Source organism: Calonectris borealis, chromosome 2 (assembly GCF_964195595.1).
Source record: "Calonectris borealis chromosome 2, bCalBor7.hap1.2, whole genome shotgun sequence".
In the NCBI taxonomy this organism is placed as follows: Eukaryota; Metazoa; Chordata; class Aves; order Procellariiformes; family Procellariidae; genus Calonectris; species Calonectris borealis.
This window is the reverse complement of record NC_134313.1, coordinates 53,576,883-53,603,601: the sequence shown is the minus strand read 5'-3', so window position 1 is coordinate 53,603,601 and position 26,719 is coordinate 53,576,883. Positions and strand designations below refer to the sequence as shown.

Below are 26,719 nucleotides of genomic sequence, written 5' to 3'. Positions count from 1 at the left end.
GCAGTGCATTCTGCTGTGCAGGCGCACCCACATGCTACACTGCTCTTTGAATCTTTTAGGAAAATTTATTTGGACAGTTTGTTTCCTAGTATATATATTTTTCACTTCACCTTATAAACATTGATAAATAATTTCCAGCTCAAATGGACTTTAGAAGAGTCCAGCTGGGCCAAAGATCATTACTGGTACAGAAAGCTGATGGTTTTAATAACAAGGCAAGTTACATGCCTAAGTAATGTGGCTTATGGTAGAGGAAAATGAGAATATAATAGAGTTAACTTCAGTTACTGAAAGAGAATCTTTTGAATGTTCTTCTCTGGTGCCTTCCAGTATTGTGACTGCAAGAGCAGGTTGCCATATACTCCTTATGGGTTACCTGCTTGCAAATCTTTCTTCCACTTTGTTCGTTGTATGCAGATATCTGACTCCACTCTGCATGCGTTCACGTTTTCATCCTCGATGCTAGGAGAAGAGGTTCAACTGCATTTTATAATCCCGAAGTCCAAAGAGAACCATTTTGTCTTCAGCAAGCAGGGAAAACATCTAGAAAGCATGCGTCTCCCACTCGTTTCTGACAAGGTGCGTGTGCTGCTCTTATCCATCTGCTGACTACATATGCTGAATGCAGTCAACTTGACATACGTTTGCAAATCAGTGGTGGTTGGCTGGGGTTTTTTTCTGTTTTCTTTTTGTTTTAAAGTCCTTTGCGTAATTCTTGCCTGACTGTCCTTAGAACTGGAGTTTTTGAGGACATCATCCCTTTTTGCATTCCTAGTGTCCAGTTCATATGTGTTGCAATGATCAATAATCTTAAAATCCAGTATAAACAATAAACAAATAAAAATCCATATCAGGAATAACCTGCTTTTTACCTAATGTTGCCAAAATATCTCCTGTTCCAGCAGAATTTGAATGCAGTCAAGAGTCCTATCTTCACTCCATCAAGTGGACGTCATGAACATGGCCTCTTGAACCTCTACCATGCCATGGAAGGCATCAGCCACCTTCACCTCCTTGTAGTCAAGGAGTATGAAATGCCACTCTACCGTAAATACTGGCCCAACCACATCATGCTCGTCCTGCCAGGCATGTTCAACAATGCTGGCGTTGGTAAGAAACTCCATCAATGCATTGCTGTGAAGATATCAAAATCCATGTTGGACAACGTGGATCATGTTGTTGAAGGAAACATTGCAGCAGCTCCTCACATTCCTGCTGTGATAATAGCAGCAATATCTGTGCAAAATACAGTGATGTGTAAGAACTGCTGTTAGGGACGTGGAATATATGTTTGTATTGATCACTGCTTTCTCAGTTTAAAATCTGATGTTTTATAGGCCATATTCACTCATTTTACTCAGCCCTGCTGTATGAATGTTCATTCTAGACATTTTACACATGATTTTTCAAATTGCAACTTTTTTAGTTAGCTGAAGCTAAATATTAACTGCAGCTGAACACTGGGGGCTTGAACTTTGGACTTCAGTTTCATGGATGCTGAGTTTTTCCTGCAAGAAGTTTTAAGTAGCTTCAGTTTTAGAATCTCAGCCCCTTCTTCGTTCAACTGACTTTATTAATGCCCACAAAATCATGTTGTGCAGAGTCTCTTAAAAGGTCCAGTCTTCTTGGTATCTGCCTTTTAGATTTACTCACACTGAAAAAGGGACATATTGATTTCTTTTTGAACTAAGATGTTATGAGCGCTAAGTTCATAAAGGGTAATGACTGCAGGCGTTCATGTAGCCTTTCTCTGGGAAGAGAGATAGTCTAATACAGATCTCTTTAAGTATGTCGTCTTTATGGTATTTTCTCAGGTGCTGCCAGGTTTCTTATTAAGGAACTTTCCTACCACAATCTAGAACTGGAACGAAACCGCTTGGAGGAACTGGGCGTCAAGCGCCAGTGCGTGTGGCCATTCATCGTGGTCATGGATGACTCCTGTGTCCTGTGGAACATGCACAGCGTCCACGAACAGTCGAGGTGAGTAACCACCCAGCGCTGGGGTGCCTGCACTGATCCAGCACAGGCAGCAGCACACCGGCGACTTAGGCTCATCTCTAGCATCTGACAGGGTATGAAAGACCAGACGAATTGCAAAGTTGGGCGGCTGGAGCTACTGGTAACGTACTCAAAATATTGCTAAGGAAAAGCAGGTTTCGGCAGTGGGTTCGATATAATAACACCAGGCTGCCTGTCCAAAGGGCCTCGCAGAGGTCATTATTCTCTCAATTATTATTCAGATAGCCCAGGAACTGTGCACTTGGACATTAGATACATCGTCTAAAATGCAGAAAACCAGCTCTTTCACTCAGAGCAGTAGGAAGTCTGTAGATTTGTCTTGTTGACCACCAACATCCAACCTCCTGCTGTTGAACACTTCTTCCTGGCTCTACCCTTACATCCGTGTCCCACAGTCAGTACCATCAATAAACCTCTGCTTGTGCTTGTTCTTTGCCTAAAGCCACTCTTGCTTTTAGTGACTATTTGAGTGATTTCTCAATATGTTACTTCCCCGATTTGTTTTGATTCAATTTATGTTTCTCAATGAAAACAGTTTGTTTTGGGAACTTTAGCTTTTTAGAAGGCATTAAGCTCTTGCTCTTCTCAGCGCTTATGCTGTCCATTACGGAGAAAATAGCCTTCCAGAAACGGTGCATAAGGCGATTCCTTTTCCCTTTCTAAATTGCTGTGTAAGACCTTATTCTGCTGAAAGGCCCATTTTCTTATAATGACTAAATTGATGGGATAAGATTAGTTGGCTGTTGTTTAAAAAGTCTGCATTTATGTATATATTTTTAGAGCATCTAGAGTAAACACGCTCAATTGTAATGGAATTTCTTGGTCCTTTGTATACACATATATGTATAGATATATGCAGTGTATGTTACATAAAAATAATAAGCCATGTTTGTACGTTGTGTATGATTACGTTTTTCAGCCAGTCCCTGGAGCCTGGGGGTTCCAGCAAGAATGTGTCTTTGAAGAGTGTCCTCCAACACATTGAAGCCACCCCCAAAATTGTTCATTATGCAATACTGGGTGTTCAGAAATGGAACAGCAGGCTGAATGCCAGGAAACCAAAGGCTCCATTCTCCAGGTGCCACGTGCGTGATTTTGTACTGCTCAACATAGACCTGACCCAGAATGTGCAATATGATCTAAACAGGTAGGCAATATATGTATGTGGTAAAATAATACGCTGGCATGATAAGAATCTTGTCACCATATTTCTAAATGCTGTCGAGATAAAGAGAAACATCCTGTCTAAGGTAACAAGCACAAAATCACAAAAATAAACCAGGGCGATATATGTTGCATCTGAATGAATAAGGCATCAGCCAAAAGAACTGGGGGAGACAGACCACAAGGCAAGGGCAAGGGAGGGCTACAGAGGACTGGAAAGGTGGGGGGAAAGAAGAAACTTCAGGAGAAATAAGTAACCGCAAGACCAAAACTAGAAGAAAGAAACCAAAATTACATCAGTGTCAGGAAGAGTGTGGAGCCTCCAGAGTGCCTCTGTAAGAGGCAGGAGCCTCTTGCATGATTAAGAACAAGAGTATAGGTAATGGCTGAGCCATTGCTATGTCAAATGCTATGAGGAGGTAGGAGGGATGCCTTGTATTTCCTTCAGAGTCAGTTGTCCTCCCTGTTGCCACATGGGTTTGCAGTAAAAACAGATGAATAAATAACTTTCCACTATTTCCTTCCTTTTTTCCCCCTCCTCCTCACCTAACTCCATCCTAAAGTGTTTGCAATAAAGCACTGTTACCACGGGGCTCTACCTCTAGTTGTCATCACAGACTGAAGCAATATCCAATTCCCCCTGTCCCTGGCCAAGTGAGTTTGGAATAAACCCTGTCTCTGCTAGCCACAGACTGGCCCTGGGGCATCTCACCCTGGTCTCCTGCTGTTGGGTTCAGGGATCCTGTGTATTTGAGTGAGGAATTGTAGCCTGTCTGTGGAAGCTGGGGTCTGGTGTGGCTTCCAGAGCTCTTGATTTCACATTCTCTGGCTGGTTGAATCATGAGATAGGGATCAGCCCACAGAAGCGAGCAATTACATCGTAAATAGCGCAGGATAAACGTTACTTCTCAGCTACTTTGTCTCCCCTAGCCAGATTTGTCAAAGCTACGTTTATCCCCTGATTCCAGTTCATCAAAAAACACGTCATATAGAACTGGCTTGTTCAAAAGTGGAGGTTGGTCATTGCAGAGCTTCTCTCAGTTCTAAAATATACATAACAAACGAACTAAGAAGAAGAAAAAAAGAGGAAAGGGTGGGGAAGAAATGATTGATGCCAGTATATGACGAGGATGAGAGGGCTAACCAGACTTGGTATGGGGAAGAAACATACAGACGCACTGAAAAGTGAAGACTTGTTTGGTCTTAAGGTGACCAGAAGTTGCTTTCCTACACCAGGAGCACATTGAAGGAATGAGTCTTCAGAGCTGTGTAAAGAGTTTGTATAGGCACCATATCAGATGGTCTCCAAAAATCTCTGCTGAGCCCATTCTGGTGCATTTCAGCAGCGGGTGTGTGAATGCTTGCCCACGCACAGCAGCCACACAGCTGGTTTAGTGATGTTGTGTTTAATGTCCAGGTATTTCTGTGAAGATGTAGATTTTAATCTGCGGACAAACAGCAGCGGCCTGCTCATCTGCCGCTTCAACAACTTCAGTGTCATGAAGAAGCATATTCAGGTTGGAGGACAAAAGGACTTTGTCGTTAAGCCAAAAATCATGGTGAGTGTAGATATATGCTCCATCATACGTAAAGGGTAAAATCAGATCTATTTCCCCTAGAAATAATGAATTCTCTAGCCTTTTAGATTTATTTAGTGCTTATTTTATATTTATGGCCTACTCCGTGGTAGGGCTGCCACATCAGAAATAGAAAATAATAAATATTTTGCTAATTATAAATTATTAACAATAATTCTCCTAATCTATTAGAAGATGGACTGGGATTGGAAAGAGTTTGGTCTAGCTGTTCACTGCTATCTCTGACAGAGGAAGAATTTGTAGACATACACTTATCGAAAGCAGGCCAGTTGTACTGGACTAGTTTTAATAACTTTAACACAGCCACTGGTTTCCAGTGTTTGCTGGTTTGTGATGACTTTCAGTCCTTGCACTTGCTGACAAAAAAAGACCTGAGGAAAGGCACGGAAAATTGCAACCTTCTGAAATCCACCCAGGAAATCCAAGTATTTAGAAAAATGGTGTGGGGATACCAAATATTTTATACAGAGTATGTCACACCCATGCTGGCTTTAAATGGAGGTATATTTCAGAGAGCTGGTTTTAATCTAGGAATCTTACCATTTGTTTTCCTGATGGTTTTAAACACATCCCACACCGTCCCTCTTTTAAAAAATCACCTCTGTATTTCAGGTTTAACTGACTAAACCCTGGATTTGAGTATTTTGGGAAGTCATTTTCTGAATTTTCCTTTTCTTGTGGTTGCAGTGGAATCTGTAGTGATGGACTGGCCTAGGAGAAAATTCTATAGAAAACATTTTCTGTGGATGACTCCACACAAGGAAGATGTCATTTCCTATACTGTCCAGGAGTAAGGCAGGATGAAGGACATTGTGACAATTTGAACTCCCTATTTTATGTCCCTTCTTTAGGCAAGCAAATATCTACAGAAGTACTTAGCAACCACAGAACAAGTAATTCATTTATTTCTGTACTGTGGTGCTATGTCAAAATCGAGTGGGGATTTTTGATTCTTTCCCCCAGCTTTCCCTCTCTTCCTGCCCTGTCACGGTGATCCCTTCCCCAGCTAGAGGAACTCCTGCAGAGAAGATAAAAGGGGCTCCTCTTGGTTTCATTGCAGGTTTCAGACAGCCTGGCACCAATAATGCCTCTTCAGTACGTCTGTGCCCCTGACAGTGAGCATACATTGTTGGCAGCCCCGTCTCAGTTCCTGCTGGAGAAATTCCTTCAACACGCGACGTACAAACTCTTCCCGAAGGCCATTCATAACTTCAAGAACCCAATATTGGCCATTGACTGCTACCTGAACATCGGGCTTGAGGTACAAAATATTTGCGGGGATAATGGGGATGAGTAAATGCAAACCTTTACTTCATCCTTCTTGTGTTGAAAAGCCCTTCTTTTATGAACCCTCAGCATCAAGGGTAGCGTTTGAAGACTTTGGTCTCAAACAGTGAGACTCTGCTGTTGGAGCGAAAGGACCAACTCCACTGGAGGAGCTGGTGGTAGAGCCTCCTGGTTGGCTGGTGTGGGTAGAGGCCGGAGGTCTGTGATGGATTGATGTGATTTGCAAAGGAATTGGGCATCTCTGTCTGAAATAATATTTCCTATGAAGCAAAAACCCAAAAGTGATGCCATTCTTGACAGAACTTGGTGTGCTGCATAGTCTGTACCAAAACTATCTACAAAATTTTTTAGATACAGCTTTTTATTATCTGTGTTTGATTTGTCCTTGCAAAAAACTTGTTTTGGCTGAGAGAGTTTCTGATACGACCCTTGTCTGGTGGCTTGCTTCACTGATGGACAAAGCTCATCCTTTTAGGTGCTTTTCTTTTTATGAACCTAGGTTTCTAGGGAAACTAGGTTTTTACAAGTATGTCTTAGACGTCTGTAGGTAGGGAGATCAAAATTTTTGAACCCGTTGGTCAGTTTGAACTGGGTCTCAAACAGGGTGAAAGTCTAACAAGGGTTTTGTTCTGACAAATTTTATGGAGGTCAGTGGCAAGATAGAGAAGAAACCCTTTGGTACAGAACAGCCATCACGGCAGTGAAGCACAGGAGAGCCCCAGTGCTGGGAACTGCTTCGTTGATGCTTGCAGTCAGCAAGAGAAGACATGCGCCAGCGCAGAGGAGCTCAAGCTTCAGCAGTTTCAGTACTCATGGAATTGCTTACTGTGTTTTTGACAAATGTATCCTTATTAGAACAGCCTAAATAATCTTAACAGGCATTATAAGCAGGTAATTCGTAGAGAAGCAGAAGATCAAACTGAATTACGGAGAGCCCTGAAATAACGTATTGCAGACTCGGTGACCAAATCTGAATCTAGAAGTCTGTCCCCTGTGTTATTTCCTAGGGGAAGTTTGCTCAGTGCTGCATTCTTGTTGGATTGTATTTTTACCGGCACCAGCTGACTCGCCTGTTATCACCAAGTTATATTCCATTCCACTTAAAGTCATAGTTAGACATTTTCTAACACAGAATTGCTTCCTTTCTTCTCCCCTTCTGTTTCAGGTTGCTATATGCTATATTAGTTCCCGCCCACACTCAGTCAACGTCAACTGCGAAGGGGTGTTCTTCAGCGGACTTCTGCTCTATCTCTGTGACTCCTTCGTTGGTGCAGACCTCCTCAGGCGGTTCAGGTTTCTGAAAGGTAATCTCATTGCTCTGCTGGGCACCCCGCGTGCTTTCCTGCCAAGTAACAGCAGGGAGGAAAAGGGAAAGGTAGAGCTTCATTAAACAGCTCCATTATTTTCACAGTTAGTGCTGCCACTGTTTTCAAAAGAAATAGATGGGAGTGTTTCTTTTGGAAGCGTATAAAACTTCTGTTCCTGTTGGTAATAAGTGCAAGTAATTGAACCTTCGCTAAGGTTTGATAAATTACATTCATTACATTATTTTCAAGTGACATCAAATGGAAATAGGTGCAGAAAAACAAGGATACATGGAAATCAGTCAGTGAATCGTGCAGTCAGCAACTTGAGAGTTTCGAGCATAGCTGTTACTGATGAAGACGAGAAATTCTACTCTAGTAATCTGTCTATAATGGCAATAAATATTCAGTACTGTAGACCGGGGCAGCTCTTAGCCAGAGGATGATGGGGTCTACCCTCACCAGAACTTTATAAACCTTGTTAAAACCTTTCTTCATAATTTTATCTTAATACTAACAAATAGCAGATTTGCTTAATAACAAATTGCCATAGGTATTCAGTAATGCTAAAGTGCGTTACAGAGCTCAGTGCATTTGTGGTGGCACGGCTGAACCATTTCCCTCTCGTGAGGACGGTGCACGTGCCGGCGGCCCCCGAGCCAGTCCCAAGAACCGCGTTTTGGAGTTTGCTCCTGCAGCGTTTGGGCCCCCAGCGCAGGGGCAGTGCAGGAAGGCGCAGCCGTCGTGCGGCAGCCGCGGTGGGGATGGTGCTGCCATCGCCAAGCCCCCGGGAGCTGATGCGGGCTGAATGCAGCCAGAGGGCCCGCTTTGTTTGTTGTTTCTTGGGTGAGGGGCGGTTTCTTCACAAAAACGGGCGGTGGATGGCGGGTAGGAAGGGCCTTCCCCTGCTCGAATCAAGCAGAGGAGGGATCTGAGCCTGAACTTTCCGGGTGTCGGGTGTGTGGGCTGCAGCACAGAACAGAGAAAGCCCTGAAGGTGTCCAACTCTCCTGCTCATAAAATGACTACGCAGTCTGGTAACACCAGGTGGAAGGAAGCTTGCAAGTTTGTTCAGCCACAGAAATTAGGGATTTGGTTTATTATTCCTCGAACAGTGCTTTACCAAGGGGAGCTGTCATACTTAAGGGAAGTTATAGCAGTCAGGAGTCAGTTGTGGGACTGGCTGTGGTTTGGCTTAGTAGAGTTTCATCATTGACCTTGTACAAACCCAAATGTCCCATGAAACAAAAAAAAAGTAGGCTTTATTCTTTTGGCATAATTATCGGTAGTGGTTTAAGGATCTTGGATTCAAGTTAACGTTTTCTCTGCTAGGGTTGATGATACTAACACCAGTCAGGCAGCAATGTCCTGTGATACAGAGCAGACCCCACACCACCCTTGCTTCTCCCTGTCCACGCCTTCCTGCTTTTCCTATCTAGCAGCAGAGATTTCTTTAAAATATCTTCGGAAAATGAATGAAGGAAATAGAGTTGTTATTGTACCCTGAGAATCTAACATGCTTTTCAATTGAAGGTGCTACCCTGTGTGTCATATGTCAAGACAGAAGCTCGTTACGGCAGACAATAGTCCGGTTGGAGTTGGAGGATGAGTGGCAGTTCCGACTTCGGGATGAGTTTCAAACTGCTAACAGTAGTGACGACAAACCACTCTATTTTCTTACTGGACGCCATATATAAGCTTCGCTAAGACACCGCTAACAAAGAGAAAAAAACTTTTTTTTTTTTAAAAAAAGTACAATCACTGTGGAGCAAAGTGCAACCGATATTTATCTAGACTGCTCTAAAGGATTCCCCACAATTCTGAAGTAGGCTTTATTCCTAGGGATAAAATTACCACATCAGTTATGATTTACAGGATCCTGGATTCCAGTTATTTTCACATCAGCCACAACCGCCGACGCTAATCACACAGCCAGCCAAGCTGTAGGATCTAGGAAGAGGACGAAATTTGGTTGAAGAAGAATTCTTTTTATATTCAGCTGAGCTAGGGGAAGAAGCTGCTCTCAGCAGCTGCTGGCTTGAATGTGTTACATGAAATGCAACCCAGCAGGTGGAATTCATTGAAGATATGTGGAGGAGAGCCCACCGTGTCTCTTCAGCTCTGTACTGTGGTACAGGAATACTCAGGGGTTTGAAACTACAATGTAACGTAGATATTTGTATTAAAAGGAATAGTCTTGTTCTCTGTGCAGTGTTAGTTTAAAATTTGTAATTGTGTATGTATCGAAACTGTCTTTGGCAAAATTTCCACAGGTGTTCAAAGTTTACTACTTAAACCTGAACAAATCAGCAAACGCGTGGCAGGCACTGTGCACCCGGGTTCTCCTCGCACCCTTCTTTCACCCCATCAGGTACCTCCTCCTCGGCACCAGGGACACAGCAAAAGCCTTCTCATAGATGCTCTCTCCTCGGTTAGAGGGCAGAGTAGCTTGCCAACACCTGCAGTTTCTCACTCTCGTCAGAGTTTTGAAAACCTGTGGTCCGTCCTCCTTCGCGTGTGGGAACGAGTCCTGCCGTACGTCCGATGCCTTTGTGGTGGGCCGGATGCAGCTTGCTCCCGGTGTCCTTTTCACTCAACTCCAGTCGGCTGCAGAGCTGAGATTAGGTCTGTCAAGTCACTCCCGCGTGTGAATCAACATCCCAAAAACGTGCAGGTTGGCAATGCTGCCTGAGCTGGATTTGAGAGGAAAAACCACGTGTCCAAGTGGAAGAGGAGGTGCTTTACACTAGCGCCAGGGGGGAGCGGGGGAGAAGTCCCAGGGAGCTGGGACTGCTGAGGAGAGGCTCCGTCCAGAAGCAAAGAGCTCTGAATGCGTCACCTAACACTGTCAGCCCTTTGTTTTGATTAACCTCTGTAAATATTGGTCGTAGCGGTAGTCGCACATTGTTCTACTTACGAGCATATGACTGATCCTTGTTAAGTTGTTCCGGAATAACTCGGTGCAGTAGCTTTTGGTTGTCAGGGTTAAATCGTAGCGGTACTCTGTTCTACTCGTGCAGTTAGCGTGGGTTACCCCACTGAGGTTTCCATTAAAAAAAAAAAAAAAAAAAATCTTCCTGCACATCGTGACCCCTTTATTAAAAAGAAAAATGCAGCATGTTCTTAAAAGCGATTCAGGAATATCAATTTACTCCCAAAAAAGCAATGAAATTAACACATCGTTATACTTGACCTGCAACTCATTAGAGAAGGACCTGCCAAAGCTGCATTTTATTTTTACGCATAGTGTTAATGAAGCAACTTTTTTTTATCTTGTGAAGAGAGATGTTTACAGATGAAAAAACATAATATATTCGACAGAGGCTAAAGGAAAATGGTTTGCATATGTCTGTGTTAATGTAGCTTAACTCTGATGCTGTAAATTTAGCAAATTTCAGATGAACAACCCATTTCTGTAAATGTTTTTTATTTTCCTTCAGACACAACCTGCCTTATCTATTTTAACACTTGGAAGAAGTAGGGATATAAAAGATGCTTCTTGAAGCTTTTGATACACACCTGAATGTAGTTCTGGTTTTGCCAGAAGGGCTTAAGGCCGACCCCGAGTCGTAGCGTGGTGTGGACGTTTCAGGTATTACGTGTTCAAAAATGGTTTCCTTTTCGTTTGTGTATTTGATGTTTGCACTAAGTTCTTAAAATCCCAGGTGCTGAGACTACTATGAGGAGTTAGCCCTCTGGTGAAGCAGTGCGAAATTGTCCTGAAGGTTGAGAATGCAGTCAGAAAGTCAGCGTATTTGCCTGCCTTTACCAAGTAATAGTAAACCCATTTCCTTAACTCTCCCCCCTGCGGAAGCAGGGAGTTTCGGTAACCAAACTCTGGCCAGAGCATACACTGAAGCAGCGCGGAGGCCTAGGCCTGTCCCGCCGAACACTTCAGCTGGCCGCCTGCGAATTCCGGGGAAGGAGACCGTTGCTTGACATCGAGATTATTGCTGTTCCGTTTTGGTTTTAAGCCTCACCACCAAGGCCATTCTTATGAATGTATTAAATTGGCCAGCATTATATTTTACCTGTAGAAGTTCTTGTCTATTCACAGGTTAAATCTGAATGTAAACTAAGATTTAAAGAATCATATGCAGATGCTTTTTTGCTTAACTTATGTAATTGCTTTTTGTGACTTTTGGAAGAGGGTTAAAAATGTTGCTTTCCTAGTGTAAAGTTTTCTTAACCAAAAACTTGGTGAATTTAGCTTCACTAGTCAGTCTACCTCATGTTATTGTTTATGAACGGGAACTGTCTGAAGTTGTGGCTATGGTATGTTTATAATGTGCTTTCATTAAATTTGAATATATTAAGTTACCATTTAGGACTGCCTCTCTTAATGGTACTTTCCACAGGATGCTGCTGCGCTCTCTCTTCGCGCCCAACAGTGCTTGCCCCAGAGAAACCCGCCCACCTCACGCTGCTGCGTGAGTCCCGCCCCCTGATTTTCTAAAGAGTTATGTGGTGCGCGGCCAGTGTGAGAGACCTCCCAGCCTGGGTAACTGCCATCACCTTTCAAACAGACAAGGGGCAGGAGGCACACAAGCCTCAAACACCAACTTTTAGCCCCCTGGAGTATAAGTGGTTGAAAACGGGGCTCGGTCTGGCCGCACTGCAGTAGCGCTCAGGCAACAACTTCCGAGCAGCACAAGTACCTCGGCACTTCTTGCCTTCCGAGCCCACCTTTGCATTTCCTGTGAACCTGCACCGCCTCTGTGACACAGCCCTTTACAGGCTGCTCACAATCCCCTTGAAAATTACAAGTCGCAGCTTGGAAACAACGGCCTCGACAGAGCAGAAGGCACCACCGTTCAGCTACTCCAGTTGTAAGTACTCTGAGTAACGTTTCAGAGGTGGTGCGAGTACTTTGCTTTAGCTCTAGACCAAGGTAAGGACAGCACAATACAAACAACTGTCTCCTAACTGCACATCAGTTCCAAAATTAAAACAAACCCTACGTTTAAATTTAATTAAATTTTCCCCATCTTATGTTAGGGCTTTAAGCTATTACTCAAGGCTGAAGGCATCACCTTACTGTATAGACCCTGTACCAGGATGGCATTGATCCGGAGCCTTTGGGGAACTGGTCCTTGGGGTGTGACGCAAACGCGTTGTCACAAAGGGAACTCTGACCCCTAGCAGGTACGAGCGCAGCGACTGTGTTCTCCAGAGACTGCTTCAAAACACACTGCCGTCAGCCACTACCGTAATATTTCACACGCAAAAGTATGAACTACGCTAAAGATTCATTCACACTTAGTACCAATACAGAGTAACTTTAAAAAAGCTATCAAGTATTTTATTTTTAATCTATCTACATTATGTACAGATCAAGAAAGGCCACAGCAGTTTTTCAACATACAAACCCTTTAAAAGAGGAGAGATTTATGAAGGAGTGACAAGTATCAAAGTGAAGTCCACTAACAAAGGTATATACTCAGTACAGTACTTGAAGAACGACGACGAGTACACCAGTCCTCGGGGGTTTCATTCCGCCTTTTCCTCTACAACTCCTCTGGGGGAGAAGGGGACGGGGTGGAACAAGCTTCCGATGCTGCTGACGCTTGGCAGGCTCCTTACGCCTGGTAGCGCACAGAACGCGTCCTGGAAGCCACCGCACAGCCCGTGAGGGCTGTTACCCACGACGACTGCACCGCAACGCTTCTTGCCTCAACACAGTTGAGCTTGGCCTTGAACTCCGTCAAGCAAGCAACCGTTAACGGCCTCACCCAGCTGCCGGCACTGGCGATAGGAGATCAGCGTTACAGTACCGAGAAGCACTGGTATATCACCACGTTAAGAACTTCAGCCTGTCCTCGTCAGTGAGACTAGAGTCTTTGCATTAGTTTACAGTCCACTATGAACAATTTTCTGCTGCATGTAAACATGACTAACTAGATAAAATACAATCAAACTTTTGTAAAAGTTAATAAAATATCTTTCTTTTAAAAAAACAAAGTTAGCCTATTACTGCATTGTTTACAATTTTAATAAAATAGTACAACCTTTCGGTTGTTACCAGTCCTGAGTTCACTGTAATAAAAATGGCCCTGGCTTCTGCTGAAGGTCTGCACCCACTTGGTACCTTTTGGCAGAAGTCTCCCAATAAAAATGGAATTCCTTCGGGACCAGTTAAGTCTGGTGCTGTCCATTGAGGAAGTTGTATACCAGGAACTGGCCGGTGCCACAGTACTGTGTCGCAAAGAGTTTTCCATCAGGAGTGGGGTCAGAGAAAGCGATTTCTTCTTTACTTAAGTATGAGCCATATATGAAGTTGCTCCTGTTTAAAAGGAGAGAGAAAAGAAAAGAAAAAAAAAAAAAATTACCCTCAGGGAATCAGGCAAGAATATTTATGCTATTAGGCCATAAATGATTAATTAGCGGTAAGGACGTTCAAAAGGAAGAAGCGCTATTAGGAGGAGATAGCTCTATTTATATAATGTATCTCCTTCCAAACGGCAAGGAGGATCACTTGTTCTGGGAGGGGTTTTATATGGTATTTTAGAAGAAATGTTCATACAGAGCAATTGCCTGCGAGTTGCATCAAGAGTTCAATTTCAGAGTTTAAAAAAAAGCTTGAATTCATTCCAACTATTTCTTCATAGAAAGGAGACTGCTGGGACTATGACGACAATCACTAGGAATGAAAACATAAGCTACAAACAAGTGAGGGTGCTTACAGAGGGGGCTGAAAGGACCTGATGAAATTTCAAATTCCTGGTTTGAAAAAAACATTTGACATTTGGATGAGAGCACATCTTGGATTAATTTAGAACATCTAAGAACACAACCTCAAGGCATAATTCATAAGTGATGCACTCTCAGTAATGACTATTTGAAAAGGAAGATTCAATGTGCTTAACTTCATGAAAATATTTTATCTATGTTTTATTCTTATTTGAAGAAAGAGGAGAGAATCAAGGGATACCATTGTACTCTTCTGGATGGCTGTGTGAGCAAATTCAGAAAATTGATCTCAAGCTTTAAAACCTCAATCAGGGGAAGGAGGAGGTAACGTTTACCCTTGGAAACAGAAGACACTCCCATTAAAGTTAAGTTTTTTAATTCCTATAAAATAAACTTGCATGTACTTGCAGAGCAAGTATGAACTTCGATCATACGGACATCTCCATTAAATCTTGAGGAAAAGACAACAGGAACAAAATCCTTTTTAATTATTACCAGCTTTATTCCCTTCTCTTTAGTGTATTTAGGAAGATGATTTTGCAAGGTTCTTAAGACCATCTGACCTGGTTTTTGTGACTCCAGGTCAGCTGTGAAAGCTCGAATGAAACCGGGCAGACATTCTCAAAATGGACTTAAAAGTCTGCTAGGATGCCTTCAGCATTTTGAAGTCAGGATTTAGCTGGCTACCAGAATCATCCCGTTCAAACTACTTTTTGCTACGAAGACACGTAGGTTGAAGTTTCACTGGCAGTTGAGCAGATCTAACTGCTTACTGCCATCAAAAAGCAAGTCTCACTCCTTTCCCTTGCCTTCTGCAACTCTCTGGGCTCCCTTGTTTACACCAACTCTAGAGCTCATCAGACCCTTTCTACAAACCAGCTGAGCACCAGAATAACACAAAGCTCTTTCTGGTGAACCTGTTTTCTACTAACGAAGCAATGACCTAATGGAAGGCCAAGCAAGCACCAGAGCACAGCAAAAGGTAAGATGCAGTGCACAGCTAAGAGGAAAACTGAGACCTCTTCTCCTTAGCTGCAATGAACCATTAAAATTGATTCTAAAGATCCTTCAGAGCTGTAACTGAGGGAGCAACTCCAACATTGCTTTGGGGAAGAAATCTTTCCTTTAGAAATAGTTTCTAGGAAGCTACTGAATACACAATTAAAGATCAGCCAAAAATATAACCAAATCATCAAGTTAATATGCTTATCTGAATACACCTTTACAGTCGATAGTTCAGACAGAATGTGATCCGGTAAGAACTTTCTAGTTGCTCCACCAGCCAGGCAAGATGCATTCTGCAGAGCAGAATAGCTTTGCTAGGCTCTCCAAATACGCAAGAGGGCGAGCACTGGCAGACACAGCAGTACCTGTGCCACAAACTCTAACAAGATGGGGCTAGTCAGGCACCTAGCACAAATCTGACGGCCCAGCAGTGATAAGATTTGGGTAGTTCTTGGCATTACTCAGAACAGGCATATAAACTTCTAGGAAATGTCACTGGAAGAAACCTAAGGTTTGGAGATTCAACATTTTTAACATTTATCTAAACAGTAGCACGGGTGTTTGAGTCCTTTTATGGATCTAGCACTTAGCATTCAGCTGAATATACTCATCACTAGCTACTAAAGCTCCATGGAAATTGAAAGTATCTCATAAGGCTCAGTGAAGCAAAAGTAAAGGCTGAGTAAAGCAAAAAAAAAATTCAGTTGGAAGCCAGCAGACTATATCAAATAGTTCGGTGCACTCTTCTCTCCCCCCTTCTACCTCTAAGGCATGGACATTCAGCCAATGGTCAGGTCCCAGGCCTTAACACTTGGGTAATCTCACACTTTAACCAAAGACAGTCTCATTTCCTTCACTCATAATTACCTCAGAGGAATTTACCCAAGCAAGTCTGCTAGGGTGACTCATTATAATTGCACTTAGCAAAAAGATTTCTGTTAAAGACAAGTTATTGCAGAATACTAACGTTAGTTATTGAACTCCACATAATACTGGAACTGTCAACTGTGCTCAAATCTACATCCCCACTATCACCAGTAGCTTAAAAATACAAGCTTGAGACACACAACGCAATAAATGTCTTGGACTGAGTTCTATCTAAACACATGTAACCGAGGAACTTTTTTTGGATTACCTAAGACACTCTATCATCCGAGAAGCAATCTTCTTTCGACGCATCATGCTGAATACCCATATTCGACTAATGCCACAAATAGCAGGTTCTGGAGAAGTTGAACAGCACCATGCTTTCTGTCTTTCAAATATGACTTTCTCATTTTCTGAACTGACTTCTGGAACCTTCTCTTCTATAACTCTGTAGCCCTGCAGGTGATGTAAAAAAATATTTGTCGATTTATAAAAGCATCACTAATGACTGAAGAAAATAATTCTTGTGTAATTTATTTCAGTTAAACATACTTATTTGCTAAAATGCCTTACCAAAAAGACCGCGTATTTGTGTCTCATTTAACTTCTCTTAACAGTTTCAAAATTGGAACAGATGATAAAAAACTAAACCAAAAACCCCTCTAAAGCTTATCTGATTTAAAATAACAGCAACAAATAATCCAATTCTTATTTCCACCTGTATTAAAGCATTTGCGTCAATTTCTCTGACTTTGACTAAGACTGTTTTGCTTCTTGTCTGCTACTCCCCAGGGACGGTAGAAAACACCACAATTTACAAGCGAACAGACAGAATATGCAACAAAGTTCTGACATCTATTTTCAGTACTGCAACTGGCAGTACGGCTTCTTGTCCTGCTCTCCACTGCACAATTCTGCCCTCTGCCTCCATATGCTGTGGAGCTGTTTGGCCCCGCAGTGATTCAACTCAATCCTACAGAGTACCCACTTTTTCATTCATGTCAGATTTCTGTCGGGCAGGGAGTTGAACCTGCTCATCAACGAGCAAGAGGAGAGTCAGAGCTAGCATAAGAATAGGAGAGGAAGAAAAATTCCACCCTTCAGCCATGGCAAGTTCTTAGATGAGCAGGTCTGAGCCAAGTATGACACCATACATGTGTCTCAGCTCAATGTCAACTATACAAAAATGAGTAACTACATTTCAGAATGGTCTACCAGCAAAAGTCTCTTCCTCTGTGGAAAAGGCATACACGGAATACTTATTTGCTAAATGGCAAGACTTAAACTCCAAGGTAATTCTATAGTTTCAGAATGTCTGAAGAACACAGTCACTAAGCACTCACACAGATTGCCTTTCTCCAATTCAACCACTTACCCACTGGATATGTTCTGCAATTAAACAGCCGATAACTTTTTTGTCATTAGAAATAAAAAGAAGAGTTTTAGTTCTAGAGTAACACATGAGCGGAGCTTGCTGAAATCCCAAGTCATTGTCTACCATTTCTCTAATTTCTTCAACCTGTCAAAATAAGTTTAAATACTGTATAAGAAACACATGTAAATAGATATTTGTATGAATTTGCATAAAAATTACAGATTTGCAAAAATGCACTAAGGTATCTAGAACACTGAAAGCTATTTCAGAAGTTAAGAATTATCCTAAGTAACGTGCAACACATCAGTCCACATAAAAGTTGCTTAAATAATACTTCGCTGGAAATAGGAAGAGTAGAGACCTCTAAATCAGCTTCCATTAAGTCCAAACTTCAATTAGTCACAGGCTAGAGAGAACACAGATAATCAAAGTGTGGACTCTGATATTCTAGAAGTAAATGAGATCTATGTCAAAAGTTAAACTAGCTTAGTTGAACGTTTTCTGTCTGTTACTTTTAAAGTCTTGACAGAACTAACCCATTAAGGGTTTTGAGCAGATGATAGCAAGCACAGTGCCAAGGCAGCTAGAAAACGTATGCATTTGTTGTAAAGGAATGAATAACTGTCATCTCTTTCCTCAAGCTTTCTGCTCTTCCATTACCTTTGCAAAGAGTAACTGAAACTAAAAATAAAATTTTGTTTAATATCAGCAAGTTTAGAAGAACTATATAAACTCCAGCATGAATGTAAACAAAAGCTTATGCATGAGCTGAGATTTTACTGAGGGATTCTTGTACCTACAAGAAAGAGCCTCTATCATCCCTCTATCATCTCATATGAGACAGAAATAAGGTGGCCTTTCCTATGTGGTGCATTAAACGGCACAAGCTTCTTTAATGCACATTGTAGTTACATTAGTAAAGCAAAACTAGAATTATTGATGCTATGAATATATGAAGTTAGTACTGATCAAATGAAAATTGTGTTAAAAAATGCTTTTAAAATAAGTTTTAAAAGGCATGGTATTAGATACTCTCTACTTTCTCATCTAACCTTCAGGTACCAGTCTTTTAATGACAAGTCCAATTAGCCAATTTGAAACACTGAGTAACCATTCTTGAAGCCAGTCATCCACAGTGGTGACAGCTGTAGATTCTCTCAAATTTAATCACACAGAACTACAGAGAACTCTATCCTAAATGACTTCATTTGCTACAGTCTTCCTTTCCTCTGCACCACTTAGGTATTTTAAGTAATTTTTTCTTCAGCCATTTCAGTAAAAAATCAATGTGCAATGAATGTACTAAAATTAAGATAATACCACCAGAGAAACAAAACTTAATAAATAAACTTATCTTCATTAAATATTGTAAAAAGAAAATTTGTAGTTTCTTTTCAATTCAGTAACTTAAAAAATTCTGTGTTAGGCTAAAGAAAACCCACTACAGTCACGCCATCAGAAAGAGCCGTCTTGGGCATCAATTCAGCCTCCAGAGGTCCCTTCCAACCTCAACCATTCTGTGATCCTGCAATGGTGGTACTGTAAAAAATTAGTCACAGCAAATCCCCAGCTAAACAGAATCAGTGCCATACTACTGAAAAAACAAATGTAATGACATATTAAGACGTATGAACACAGGCTAGCCAGCAAGACACCAAAGTACCCTGCTGCTCTAAGTCTCCTCTAGTGTACTGTGTCCAGTTTTAGATAAAGAATTTCAAAAGAGACATGAGATATAGCACAAATGGAAATAATCTAGAGGACAGTATGACAATGATCAGAGCTCTATAAAACATTCTTTAGGAGTATAAACTAAAAAACAGAAAACGGCACATCCTGTCAATCTTCTTCAGGTGAAACGATCAGAGTTTTTTCAGGCACAAAAAAGCTGTTGCAAAGAGGAAAAGCAGGATGTTTTCTACAGCTATGGCAGTATGATTTGCACGAATGAGCTTAAATTTCAGTACAGACATTCTGTTGGATGTTCAGGGAAAACATCCTAATGTTGCGGATAGCGAAGCACGGTAACAGAGTCTGGAGAGGTTAGAAAAACCTCCAGTGGTAGAAGTTCTAGAAAGTTGTCAGATGCATCAACCAGAGCTGATCCTGCTTTGGACATGGGAATGGACTACGTGACTTTGAGGCCACTCTCCACCTAAATCTGGTTTTATCCAAAAATTGTTTAGAGAATGGTGCCATATTCATGCTGTGTAATATTGTCAATATATTTCAGGTTTTTAAAATATAGTAGGAAGTTTATATTACGTAAAATATCTGGCAGGCATTCAGCAAGTATATTAAAAAAATGTAAAAAATCAGTTGGTTGATGCTGTTCTCAGCCCTGCCTTCCACTCCTGCTCAGACCCACCCTCTCTATGAAGAGAGCAGCAATGCGTAAGAGTGAGATGTCTGACCTGCTTGTGGAAAAAGCTACAGAACCACTGCAGTTTTGATTCCAACTTCAACTGCTCATACATAAATTACACAAACTTTCTATGAACATTCTCATTACTTATATTAAAATATCAAACAAGGTAAGATATAGAAGTCCAGTCCTTGTCACCATACCTTTTTAAGTGCATACTTTGGGTCATCAGGAAGAACCATTATTATCTTTCCATCAGGATATTCAGCCAAAATTCTCTCCTTTTTCCAACCCTAAATAAAACAAACACTTATCTAAACCATACACAAGATGTACTTTTACAAACAGAAACTGCACGTTATTGTTCTAGACACTGAACTTATGGAGAGACTTCACACTACTTAGCAGTTGCTTTGCTAGAGAAGGAAACTTCAGCTAGCTTTTTAAAATGAGCACGACAGCTATAATATGATCTTATTTATACAATAATTTATACAATAGCCTAACTATATCTAGAAACAATTTGTGAAAGTGTCTTATAATTTCCCAACTAGATTTTTTTCCCCCAGGACTGCAGTGCAAACTGAATTTTAAAATAGAAGTAGCAAACGCAGCTCACATAACTGATTTCCAAACCTACATAATATTTATTTTCCGAAGTCCAGTGAATGGGAAAAACCCTAAGTTTTAATAAAAGATTTCTTTTTAACATAGTTACCTCCACAAATACACACTCAGTTTTAAAGTTTGGCATGCGAAAGACCTCCAGGAGGTTCTAAGTGAACTGATTGGCATGCAGTTGCCCAAAATGTAAGGAATAGTTTATTTTGTTACTGATCATAACTGTTAAAGCCACAAGAAGGATACTAGAAAAAACTTTATAACTACCTTCTAAGAATCTAATAGGTAAGGAGGCTACGTTGTGTGTATCTGAAGTATAAACATACTCAAAAAAATAGAGGTAATTAACTCTTCTTCAGATCCACACTCGTGGTGAATAATGAGCAGTACCTGCATGGAAAAAAACAAAACAAAAAAGCCACTTAAATCTAGTAAGATGGGACTGGTAGATATTAGAACTCAGGTTGCTTTGATGGGACCTAAAAATACTGAATGCAGAAGTAACTTTCAGCCACTAAAAAGGCTGATCTACAAGTCTTACTCAAAGCAACTTTAAATAAAAAAGCCTTTGAAGAAACAATACTGATGGAATAATTCTCATTGAAATCTGTACCTTTCCATAAAATAACGTTCAACTAAAGACCAAACAATGGAAATTGGCACTGAATGAATGCCATATATACTACCATAAAAAAATGACAAACTTAAGTGTTATAATACTTGAGCTGTATGTCATTTTAATCATTCTGATTTTACTCGCTTATCCCAAACAAGACATGAAGAGAATGATTTTAGAAATTTATCTACTTGCTGGTAGCCCTAGAACTATTTAAGTGTGAGTTTAGCACCCAGCATGGCAATGGTTGCAACACAGACACCATTTCAATCCTGCCTGCTTTTTTTCTCAGTACTAGTAGCACTAAACACCAACACAAATGAAGATCCTATTTGAATTTATATATATTATAGTCTGAATACACAGGGCACTAAACAGCAGTGTCACAATATTGAGGTAAGCAGAGAAGTGCAATTTGTGGGATTGTGACATGCCTTTTGAGACTGCTAGAAAGGTGTTGAAAAATTCAGGCAAGGATTACTATGCTCCAATCTCAAATACCATCCTCTCTCCATTTTTTGTCTTTTGCTGCCTTTTGCCTACCTGTTTGCCCTGCAAAAGCTTTCTATAGCCTATTGTAAACCAACCGTTACCACAACTCAGCAGATAAATGCAATGTGGTTGATAATCCTACCATTACAGCATCCAGAATGTTTCAGGCCTAATGCAGAAAATTCAACTCTAAATTTTAGGTTAAGATATTTTGTTATAACATAATAGTCAGGTATTTCCAACAAAATGAAATCTGATGGAAGAAAATGTTTCTGAACAGCTTACTGCTGTTATACTTTTAAGCAACAGTGTATTAGCAGAAGTCTAAAAATAATCCCATAAAAATGCAATAATTGACTCTCTAATACTTAGAACTCATTATTTTCATTACTGTCCACCTATTAATTTTCTTTAGTGATTAGTACAACATGGTGACTAATCACATTCACGGGAGAGGTAGTTTCTAAATTGAAGCATTTTGGAATCATCTTTTAGATGAAGCTTTCCAAAAAGTTTCTGCAAACTCTAAGCTCATCCAAGATTTTTAGTTCATCTGGTTTACATCAGAGAGGACATTTTAAAGTCACATTCCTTTGTTATTGAAGCAGCTCTAAGAATTTCAAAAAGTGAAACTAACATTTCACATAAGCATCTGCATCTTCAGTATTCTTATTGTTCAGTCTTGGTAAGGAGTGAACTGTGCTTCCTTTAAACCAGACAAACGGAAGTAATGCACAAGATGGGTCACAGCTCTTTCCTATTCTAACATTAAAGCTGTTAAGGAAAATGTGCTATAGCTTCAACTGGGACTGATCCTGTTAGATATCTACAATACACAAAATATGCTTTAATACCAGTATCTTGCATGTGGTCTGAAGATGATTTCCCTTAACACACCTATTAATGTGGGTTTTTTTAACAAAACCCCACTACTTTAACACTATTGAAACACCTTGCAGACTGTTGTATTTTGTTTCAATCACTGAGAAGTAAAGTAGCACTCCTTAACTCAGACAGATGGCAAGAACACCTTACTACAGTAAGAAACAAAAGCATTATGTCTGCAATATAATTTCTAATATTCTTCTGCGATGTCAGAAAATTTGCTTTTCCTTTCCTTTTAACTGACATTACTTTAGGGCATCAAGACTTATTTACTGTTGAATGAGATGCCCAAGCATTGATTACACATTGCTTGTGATGACCAAAGAACTTAAAAGGAAAGCTATTGTTCCCACCCGGATACATGTTCTGCCAGGCCTGGAGTAAAAAAAACATGATTATCCCACTCCTCCCTGATACTGGAAGTCTATGATAAACAACGTATTACCTATAGCCAGCAGCAGCAAGGCACATATCACCTAATCACCACAGTTGGGCAGACTGGTGCTGTACAGAGCCCCATTGGTGTGCAGTAACTGTTGCAATGCCCTCCTCCCCTCCATGTTACGGCTATTTATCCTACAGGTATTTTTAGTAGTTTGAGAACATAAGGCAACTCTGCGATGAACAGCTAACTTTTTAACCTACCTCTAACTTTTCCTCCCAATTCAAACAAGATTCAAGATTGCTTCTGCTTGCTTATTAAGGTGCAATGGCAATAGAATTACAAAAGAAAGAAATCATTCAAAAAAGTGCAATACAGACAAGCAGTTGCTACTGCATTGTGAAATAGTACGGACAGTAATTACAACTACGCTGTGTAGTACATTGCTTTCACTGGATATTATACATGTATATAATGAATGATGTAGAATACAGTTGGAAAGATGGCTCCAATATTAATAACACTGTAGCTGAAATGATCAGCACTCAATTTCACATGAACCATGTTCTGCTCATGGTTTAAAATAGTATCTGATGTAGATTTGCCTTTAAAAAATGAAAGTTAGAAGACACAACAGACTGCTTCCCAGGCATGTCCTCGTGTTTTAAAAGTTCTTATGTAAGAGCAGGAAATGGGACAGCAAACCTGGTATTTTTCTATATGTGTCAGTTCTGGCTTATCTGTACTCCCTATTTCCCAAATGAATACAAATACATGAAAGTCGGTGGTAGTTTTTTCTTATACCGTTTTTTCCTCAAAAATACTGAGGTAGTAAGGAAAATGTGGTTAATACTGTTTAATTCTTTCATACTTGTGAAATTTTCTCCTAATAATCAAGCATAGTATGAAATTTTGTGCCCTTTTACCCTTGATAGTTTGTAGCAGGGAAATGTCTACTGCATTCTTCTTCCTGACTCTTTCATCAAGTTACAGATATTCTGCCTCTCTTTCCCACGAGTTTAATATTGAGAATGAAGTTTTGACTGTAGAATACATTAAGACCCTTGGATATAAGTATCAAACACTACCCTCTGTTAAAACTAAGATTCTTACAGAAGAGAGCTAATGGTAAGAACTTTATTTGAAATATTATTAAGTTTTATATTGTACAGATGTATCACTTTTGGAATTAATGCAAATCAAGACAATGCAAATCTTTCTAAGATGACATGAAGTTCATCATCATCTTCAGTCCCGACATTCTACTAACCTTGGGCTCCAAGAACTCAAAAGTTTTTTTTTGTTTTTTTTTTTTTAAATCTGAAAAGCGTAAGAACCTCACAGATGGGCTTGGATGCAATTACAGCAGAATAGCTATTTAAAACTTATCAGATTAGACATTAGCCCAAATAACAGCTTCTTCCACTTTCTTCAGCTCAAGGTATTCTTAACTAAGAGGATGAGCTTGAAATACAAACACATTAACTGCATTTACATTAGGCACCTGAATCCACAGGCATTTCCTAACTTAAGTATTTGGCTTTGCAACTTAAAACATCACTAAAAATAATGTCTTGCTCTTAGAAAAATTTTGCAGAAATACTAAATTGATACTATGTGGTATCACAGAGAGGATACACAATTGATATCGTGTGGTATCACAGCTAGAGGATTTTATTAAACTGAACCACATATCCATCCCACAGTTATCCAAACCACTGGAGTTAACACTTGATGTTATATGTCATCACTCAATGCATGCACATGCTAGAATGGTGTATTTTTTCTGGAGACTTTCAGATGTCTGAAACCAGAAGGATAGTGAGATAGATTCCTACATTTGTCTGCAGTAGGGGACATCTCCCTCACTAATCTATTCCTACTCCAGTACTATCCTTGACCACCTTATCTTCTTGCTTATTCAATTTGCATGCTCCTATTAACAGCAAATGGCACCCTTCAGAAAACCTGTATCAGTCCTTGCCAATCTTCTGTTCCCAAATTCAGAAAATGTCATTAAACTTGTCAAGCTTTCTCTCTCCACACAAGGCCTGCAATTTTCTTACTGTCTCTATCAGCCATCCATTACAAAACAAGTATCCCAATACCATCTCCTTGTTAGCCTGCCCTACTTCTGGGGGCATCATGGAATTTCTAGAGACCCAAGAAGAAATTTTTACTAGAAGAAACAAGATAGGCCTTAAAAAAAAACAAAAAAAAATTATAATTTGTTGAAGACGGTAAATAATTTATTATTTACATGCAAACTATCTTCTGGTTACTCGGTACTTTTAAAAAATCCACAAAGCAGCTGCATGCAGGTGGGCAAGACGCTAACAATAAAGTCCTTTTTCACAGTTCATAGCAAGAAGCTCTAGCATGATAATGTATACAGTCTTTCTTTTCGTGATTCTGTGACATGAATTACCAATAGAACCACTAGGCATGTAACGAGAGACACTCAAAAGGGAGAAAAACTGAGAAAAGTCTTCTCAAGTCAGACTGGGACTGCATCATATGGCATGAAGAATGTGAGTGACAAGAGAATGAAAAATGCTTCTAAGATACCTTAGAATGGCCTCCAAATCAACAATAATGCCAAATACATTAACTACATAAAAAAGAATATCTGGAGAGCTAATAAAGTAACATACCAAGGTCAACAAAGACCAGATGTTCCTGGACCAGAAAGTCTAACCAAGAAGTTACCAAGACTTTCTCTAGTATAATGTTTTTTAATCCCATGATGCTACTGTCCAGTTAACACTTTCTGTCAGGGAAAGGAAGGTAGTTATAGTTTCAACATAGTAACTACATACAAATATCTGGAAACCAAGCACATCACACCTCCAAGTCATCCTCCCAACAATCTCCACTAGAAACCTCCTAGCAAAACTAAGGTAACTAGCAATCATTCTTCTGGCATTTCTGGACAACTAAGAATTAACAAGTAGAGATTTGGTGTACTAATTCACTGGCAAGAAGGCTTATCTAAAACTCAAATTATTTTCTAAGAGGAGGTGAGGATGTTTCTATCACAGACATTACCAAAATACAATCAACCAAGAACCACTGACTACAAGTCAAATGACTAGTGTTAAAGACTTATCTATTTAGCATGGCAAAAGTTACTTACCCATGCAGAAAACAGTGTCAATCAAATTGTTATGAGGAAAAAAAAATTAGAGGGGAATTTAAGATAAGACTCCTTCCCTCGCCTCTTACCCTACAGTTTCTGTTATAGAATAATGATTTAAATCATTGCTCTATAGCCATCTACAATGTCACAAAACACAACTAGAGTCTTAAAAGATTTCAGAGATAGAACTGCTTACTCACTGAACTGACAATGCAAATAATTTGCTTGAGTACATGTTGTGTGAAGTTTTAAAAAGATGCCTAGCAACTGAGAAAACAATAGGGAAAAGTTTTTCTCAGATTAAAAGCATACCTAACTTTATACACAGTTATTTACAACTGATGTAAGGCAGTCTGCCCTTTCACTTTCATGTTAATCATGTTATTACTCTAGACATACATACAAGTGAGAAATTTCAGCACTTTCAACCTCCACAATATTCAAACTTCAGTACAGCTTCCTACCTACATGAACATAGCAGCTTTAAATAACTATTGAACTCATCTGCCAGCTTCTGTCCAAAAGAACTAACATCATCTTCTTTAAATTACGTTTACATCTTTGGTAACATTCAAGATCTGAAAGTACTGGGGGGGATGGGGGTGGGAAAAGGACAAACGGGAATAAAATGGGGAAACGTATTATACGCTGCCATTATAATGTACTGCATTCCATCACACTTTCTACCCAGTCTCACCCTACAACGTAGCTAATGTGTATCAGATCTTTCAAGATGTCTGGATTATTCAGCAAAAACCAACCAAGAACAGAACAAATACCAGAACTATTTACCAGATGATTTCAAACACTTCAGCTATGAAGATATATCTTTATATTTGTAAACAGTGGGATAAAATTGAGCTTTAGATTTAAGAGTAGCCCAACAGCCATTTGGTACCTACATGAAATGA

At 40.2% G+C, this 26,719-nt stretch overlaps 2 protein-coding genes across 8 annotated transcripts in view; one reads left to right on the top strand and one right to left on the bottom strand.

Annotated features, from left to right (window-relative positions):
• GREB1L (GREB1 like retinoic acid receptor coactivator) overlaps positions 1–11,692 on the top strand; it is a 148,754-nt gene extending 137,062 nt beyond the window's left edge. Inside the window, exons 26-33 of the mRNA XM_075142009.1 lie at positions 418–579; positions 906–1,110; positions 1,815–1,980; positions 2,939–3,166; positions 4,601–4,742; positions 5,842–6,042; positions 7,234–7,372; positions 8,905–11,692. Of these exons, the coding sequence (XP_074998110.1) occupies positions 418–579; positions 906–1,110; positions 1,815–1,980; positions 2,939–3,166; positions 4,601–4,742; positions 5,842–6,042; positions 7,234–7,372; positions 8,905–9,068 (1,407 nt within the window). The 3' untranslated portion in view covers positions 9,069–11,692. The remainder of the gene's footprint in view (positions 1–417; positions 580–905; positions 1,111–1,814; positions 1,981–2,938; positions 3,167–4,600; positions 4,743–5,841; positions 6,043–7,233; positions 7,373–8,904) is intronic.
• Positions 11,693–12,647: 955 nt separating this feature from the next.
• Positions 12,648–26,719, bottom strand: part of ESCO1 (establishment of sister chromatid cohesion N-acetyltransferase 1) — a 34,643-nt gene continuing 20,571 nt past the window's right edge. For 2 of the 7 annotated variants that reach the window (XM_075142006.1, XM_075142007.1), the window contains exons 9-12: positions 19,877–19,966; positions 17,309–17,452; positions 16,202–16,389; positions 12,648–13,654 (exon numbers count right to left, since the gene is read on the bottom strand). In XM_075142006.1, the coding sequence (XP_074998107.1) occupies positions 13,507–13,654; positions 16,202–16,389; positions 17,309–17,452; positions 19,877–19,966 (570 nt within the window). In that variant the 3' untranslated portion in view covers positions 12,648–13,506. Of the gene's footprint in view, positions 13,655–14,459; positions 15,360–16,201; positions 16,390–17,308; positions 17,453–18,047; positions 18,834–19,876; positions 19,967–20,561; positions 20,685–26,719 lie in introns of those variants that run through there. The other 5 variants (XR_012672358.1, XR_012672357.1, XR_012672359.1 and 2 more) reach the window with 5 other exon arrangements.